Raw genomic sequence first — 6034 nt, forward strand, 5'->3', positions numbered from 1 at the left:
GACTGACATGCAAATGCATACTAAAAATAACACAATATATGGAACATTCACTAGAATTCAACAGCAGCCAATAATCAGACTTGCAGCAGAGATGGTGTCACACTTAAAACCATCCCTACACCAGAAGACTTTCACAAGATTTGGGAAATATTCTTTAAAGACTGTAGTCTTTTTAATAGCTTGAATGTGTGTGTGTGTGTGTGGGGGGGGGGGGGTCATTGGTTAAGACTCCAATCTTTTAAGAATCTTTCCCAAATCTTGTATATGGGTAGCAAAAAGGGCTTGAGAACATCTGACTTGCTGCAACCCCACTCATACCTAACCTTAGTCTACTATTTCAGCAAATAAATCAAAATAACTACTGTAACTTAATTTACTTTAGTGAACTTGTGTTAAAATCCAACTCTTCAACAGCGGTCACTGCAAACATCATGCTCATGTGACCGTTAAATAATGGACATAATCAATCCTTCCCCATGTGCCCACTTGAAATGGGAACTTTTCATCCCCACAAATGTAAGTCAAGGATGAGGATGATTTAATGTATCGGTGTTTTTTTATTCAACATCCCTCAATCCATAAAGACAGCATTTTACAATACTTAAATGCAACACAACTGCTATACAAATAGAAACAGATAGGCTTGGACAGGCATTTGCGCTTGTTTTCAGAAATGCAGCTGCTTTGCACAGAGATCTTTTCATTATTCAATTTATCTATACCAGAGACCAAAAAAAACACAAAAACATAATGAGGTTGTCAAATAGAAAAATACAGAAAACTGGAGCCTGTGGGTTAATGGGCCTGAGACGAGCTTGCTCTCAATTTGGTGTTAATTCTTACGATCAATGCATGAGCTATTGCATTGTAATATCAGTATTTAATGGAGAAGAAAGGGAAACAATACACATTCAGAGTGAATCTGGAGGCATGTTAGTGGCATCAAACTGTTCCTGAAGAAACACGTCTTACCATCTAAGCTCTCAGGCGAAGAGATAACAAGTTGACTAAAAACTTCTACAATGATTCAGACTGCCAGACCAAATATAAAATGGTTCATCTTTTTTATTGCGAATCCAGAGATTCTGAACTAAATTCCACATGTGTGTGTGAAATTAATATAAATACATAAGATAACAAAATATATCGGGTGAGCCTGGTGCTGCAGTCAGGTTAGAGGTGACGGAATCCCAAAGGTAGCCACCTGATAAGCGGGGAGGAAGGGAGCCACTCCAAAGACAGCTCGGGAGATTGGTCAGATCTGTCCAGGCCGAGCACGCGTATCCCTCCTCCTCACAGTGTCTTGTTTAGATCTGGAGGGTCGTCAGAAGGCCAAAGTTATATTGTGATACACAAATAGTACAACAGCTGTTGCTACGTATAAATGTTTCCTACAAACAGTATAACAGCAGGAGCTACGTATGTTTCACACAAAGAACACATATTTGACACATTGTATATATCTTAACAATGATGCTATAATCTAGGTTTTGATGGACTCTGTTATACGTGCAGGGACGGTAGTGTACTCACATCATCAATGTCCTCATCATCATCACCAATGTCATCAAACATGATTTCATCATCATCTCCAGGTCCAAAGGTATCCGTCTCGTTGATCTTGGCTGTTCAGAAAGAAGATTCTCAGCTTCAGGTTACAGTAATTTGCACACAGTATGCACAGCAGAGACATGTTGGCTAATCACATATACGGTTGCAAAATTCCGGGAATTTTCAAAGTTGGAAACTTTCCATGGGAATTAACGGGAATATATGGGAATCAACAGGAATAAACAGGAATTAATGGGAATAAACTGGGAATTTTTAATATAGCAAGTTAGTCTATAACGGGGAACTTAAATGTAGTGGACAAAACCCTATCTTGCAGCATAATATTAGTTAAAACAACCTGATTTAATGCAATTTCAGTCGAATTTCTACCCTGCACATGCACACAGCAATCAGCATAAACTAGACATAAAGGAAACCTATGGTGCGTTCATGTGCATGGGAAAAAAATGTTCCAACCAATTGGATTTTGTTGTTGAGTGGTGTGGTGTATCTTGGGCAGTTCAGTGTTGCTAGTTTAGCACGCTAGTAAACAATAGGCAGATAATGGGATTCCCGCTAGCATGCTAGCTAACTTTGTATGCTAAGCTAAGCGAAAATACGAACATACAAATCATATTGCTTATTACGAAACAAAATGTTAATGTTTGAATATGAAACAGTTTGTATGAATTACCCCAAATTCCCAGTTAATTCCTGTAAATTCCCATTAATTCCCATAATTTCCTTTAATTCCATTAAAGTTTTCAATTTGGAATATTTCCAAAATTCCCCAGCTTAACTTCCCATGGTAAGTTTCCGGAAATTTTCCACCCCTTTGCAACCCTAATCACATAAAGTTTTATCTGTTAACACTATTGAAAAATTAATGCTGAATCAATGAAAAAAAAAATTGACCAATTTCTGTGCACTGACGATGGTCTGAGATCGAAACGTTTTGCACTTATCACTACTTTGCTTTTTATTAAAGAAGTCTGCTCAATTAAATCGGTAGTATTTGGTGTGCAAGTTCGGAACTACCACGCCTTGGTTTGGGGCGCAACACAGAACTGACTCTGGCCAATATCTGTGTGTCCATAAGATATTCTCACCATGCTCCGGAAGCTCTCCGTAGGCTTTCAGGCTCCTGGCTTCATCAGCATTGTACTTCAGGATGACATCAGCTTTGTTGTCCTAAAGGGCAGAGGAACTGGGAATCACTAACCATCCCCTCAGACTTATCCAAGTTTGAAAGCGACAACACATATGATTCCTTTATGCACCCAGACCAAAAGACAAATTTCATGCAAATGTATTCTTCTCTATCTTTTGCTTTAGCTTAACACACACATCCTTATTCCTCAGTCTACAAGGCAATGCCAGACTGTCAATCAAGGAACTAATGCTATTTGATAGCAGAAAATAATTCTTATGATTGTACTGCTACACAATGTGTTACAAAATGTGTTTGGATAAATTATGCAACAGCAGAACAGAATCCAGTAACTCTTAACATAGCTCATTAATATATACAATGTGAGTTAACATCATGCCTCCAATATCACACAACACTAGCAGAGTTGATGCTATGCTAGCGTGCCAGTAATAATGGTGTGCAACTCTAAACACAAGACTGGGCTATACATCCAACTGCTCAGAGTGACATCGTGAATCTCCAGAAACATTAGAACAATAATATAGTTCAACAAACCTGATAGTCTCTTAGTCCAACAAGAATAATGTCTGATGTATTGATCCACACCTGCAAGTGAAAGGACCATATGGTGAGTGATTTGGTCTCAAATGATGATACACGGTGTATGTTAACAAGCAAGACCGGTAACCAATGGCATTTTGTGAACAATGGGGTTTCAAGAACAGCAGAGGTAGGAACAAAGTTGTCTGAATGCAGTGCATTAATACACTGGGATTCTATTTATTAGGAAGATGTAAAATACTGTTTAGAGGATGGATCACCCAGAGCAGTCACAATCTAATCATCCCAACACAAGTGAGCTAGCCAGCACAATGTTGGTCAAGAGGAAGTAGGCATCCTTTCATTGTAGGCACAAGTGTACTCAAGACTGGATATTCAAATATTTTATTTCCTACTGCTTTATAGATATGAACTATATGCAGGCTCTCAGTAAGAGATTATGGAAACTGGCATTATTTTCATTTGTATAGCCGAGTGCCCGCATCAAGGGCTTGCGGTTTGTCTAGTTTACAGCGATGAGCAGGCCAACCCGTAATCCGCAGGTGCCCCCTGAGGGTCTGGGATGCCAGATACCACTGTTGCGCCTTCTAAAGGGGTTGTGGGACGCCAGATACCACTGTTGCGCCTTCTAAAGGTGTTGTGGGCATAATTGGAGTCTGATCACCCCAGTGAAATGCTGTTGAAAGCTGTTCTGTTCGTGACATTTTTTGTCCACAAGGGTTGCTTCATTGGTGGTTTTGTTTTTGATGGTAAATAGGCTTGGTTGTAGATTGACCTCTGTGGCAAATCCCATACCTATAGCACTAGGATTCTAACATCACTCCTGTGTATATCTGACATTATTTCTGGGTTAACAATCCCTTTAACAATAAGTTGAGAAAATGTTGAGTCAGCATGTAACTAGACTAAGCAAGCAAATTGTACCTTTTTCCGGAGCTTTCCCCGGATGTGACAGAGTCGCTTCACCCCATCAAAGCACATAGCCTCCAACCTGCCATTGCCCAACATCTTTATTACCTGAGCATATTCTGAAAACAAAAGACAGATCTCGAAATGTCAGTGACTATGACCAGAGACAAGTATACACCAACACAATACAGCAAAAGGACTCAGCGTGTGATTGCATTCTGAGAAACTTTACCTTGTCCATCTTCCTTGAACACCAACTCTCTCTTTTCGGACTCATTTTCGTTCTTACCACGACGCCGATTCTTACCTCCCTTACCTGCAAAAACAAAGGGAAGTACAAATTAACATAATCAGTTAGCCTATTGAAGCAGATACCAACCATGTTATGAGAGAACACTGTTGACTATAAAAAAATCGACCACAGTGACATGATCAATGATTCACGACCCCTTTTCACAAGTCAAGTTTTATTGTATAACATTAAAGAGCACTGGGCATGTATGTGTAGGTTTCAGCTTATGGAACAATGCAATTCCGTTCTTGCTAGCTAGTAAAATGTACGTAACGTTACCAGAAATCAGTAGCTGGAATCAGCAGTCGACCGCGGCAGCTAACGTTAGTGAGTCACAATTGTATAGCTAACGTAAGGGATCAGCAGATGGCAGATCTTGCCACCAAACGGAATACCCAAAGAGCAAGGCTGGTCACTTGAATACGTAACAGTTAGTAAGGCCTCAAAATCTTTCAAATGATCACTGCGTTGTTGGCCCCAAATCAACAAGGGTTACAACAAGTGTTTTCGGCCTGTAGTTACTAGCTAGCTAGCATTAAGCCCCTGCCCAAACCCAATTCGCCGGTGTCAGCATCAGCTTTCCTTAACGTTACCACTCACCATCTGAAATAATTCTTCAAGACATCACCAAACACAATATATATTTACATATACAGTGTAACCGAAAGTATCAGTCAAGTGTGGTGTTAACATGATTAGACTACATCGATAAATGTTTAAATGATATGCTAACTGAGCTAACTCTGCTAACTAGCTAGGTAAGGAACTAGAAATATCTCGTGTCACGCTTTCAATGCGTGTTCTCGGTGGCTATGCTAACATTAGCCGGCAAACTGCGCACTCAGAAATCGATTAACACCTTCAACGAAAGGACATAATTCAGTTCACGAACCTTTATTTTTGGGCATATTCTTTAAAGCGGTGTCCTAACTTCGAGTCCGTGTTGATTTTAAGTTTCAATTGAAGATATCCGAAAATGACTTCACCACTTTCCCAGATGCCTAACTGGCGTCAGAGTCCTTTTCGTAGCAATCAGAGTGAAAAAGGGCGCCTGCGCGGGGAGGGGAACCGTTCGTTCTAGTCATTTTAGTGCAACTTCGTTTAAAACGTGAACACGACGAGCTTTTGAAGTTTTTTTTATTCACATTTGTGTAAATATATATGTATACATTATTTTTAGCTGGTATATTGCAGTCTTGCACTGTAAACGATGGAATAGGCTACTGAAGTTACTTGTTGTAATGTGTGGGGTTTTTTTACATGAGAAAAACAAATAACTGTTATTCCACACTCTCACAATGTAACATTTGAGATAAGTATCATGTCTGAAAGTAATGAATTAAATAAAGATTACAATTAAAAACAATCTCTACGCAGCTGTAAAGCATAAACCCTGGCGGTGTGAGCAGACCACAATAAGTAACCATATTTCCTATATTATATGTCAAAATAAAAGTTTTTTTGGCATTTCAACAATAGAGGAAAAGGATAGAACACACAAGTTTTATTATTGAGTGTGATTGACATATCAAGCTCTTGAGCAAATGGTGCAATTTCTCATAATCCGT

At 39.3% G+C, this 6034-nt stretch overlaps 1 protein-coding gene across 1 annotated transcript; it reads right to left on the bottom strand.

Annotated features, from left to right (window-relative positions):
- Window positions 1-537: 537 nt before the first annotated feature.
- eif1axb (eukaryotic translation initiation factor 1A X-linked b) lies at window positions 538-5511 on the bottom strand. Its single transcript, XM_076290089.1, has 7 exons — window positions 5359-5511; window positions 4407-4490; window positions 4190-4293; window positions 3260-3310; window positions 2661-2742; window positions 1534-1625; window positions 538-1313 (listed from the first exon to the last, which is right to left on the bottom strand). Exons 1-7 carry the CDS (start codon window positions 5372-5374, stop codon window positions 1308-1310), a joined length of 435 nt encoding a protein of 144 aa, XP_076146204.1. The 5' UTR covers window positions 5375-5511; the 3' UTR covers window positions 538-1307.
- Window positions 5512-6034: the final 523 nt, after the last annotated feature.

The sequence above is a fragment of the Alosa pseudoharengus genome, unplaced genomic scaffold, assembly GCF_046254945.1.
Source record: "Alosa pseudoharengus isolate Yale_2024_CS ecotype anadromous, Long Island Sound unplaced genomic scaffold, YU_APseudo_1.1 YU_APseudo_1.1_scf_18, whole genome shotgun sequence".
NCBI classification, from domain to species: domain Eukaryota; kingdom Metazoa; phylum Chordata; class Actinopteri; order Clupeiformes; family Clupeidae; genus Alosa; species Alosa pseudoharengus.

What these genes read in the sequence shown, in the direction of transcription:
- eif1axb (XM_076290089.1), bottom strand. An exon ending in GTTCAAGGAAGATGGACAAG is followed by an intron (nt 4,294 to 4,406) that starts GTAAAGTTTCTC and finishes TTTTGTTTTCAG; the next exon opens with AATATGCTCAGGTAATAAAG. An exon ending in GGGGAAAGCTCCGGAAAAAG is followed by an intron (nt 3,311 to 4,189) that starts GTACAATTTGCT and finishes TTTCACTTGCAG; the next exon opens with GTGTGGATCAATACATCAGA.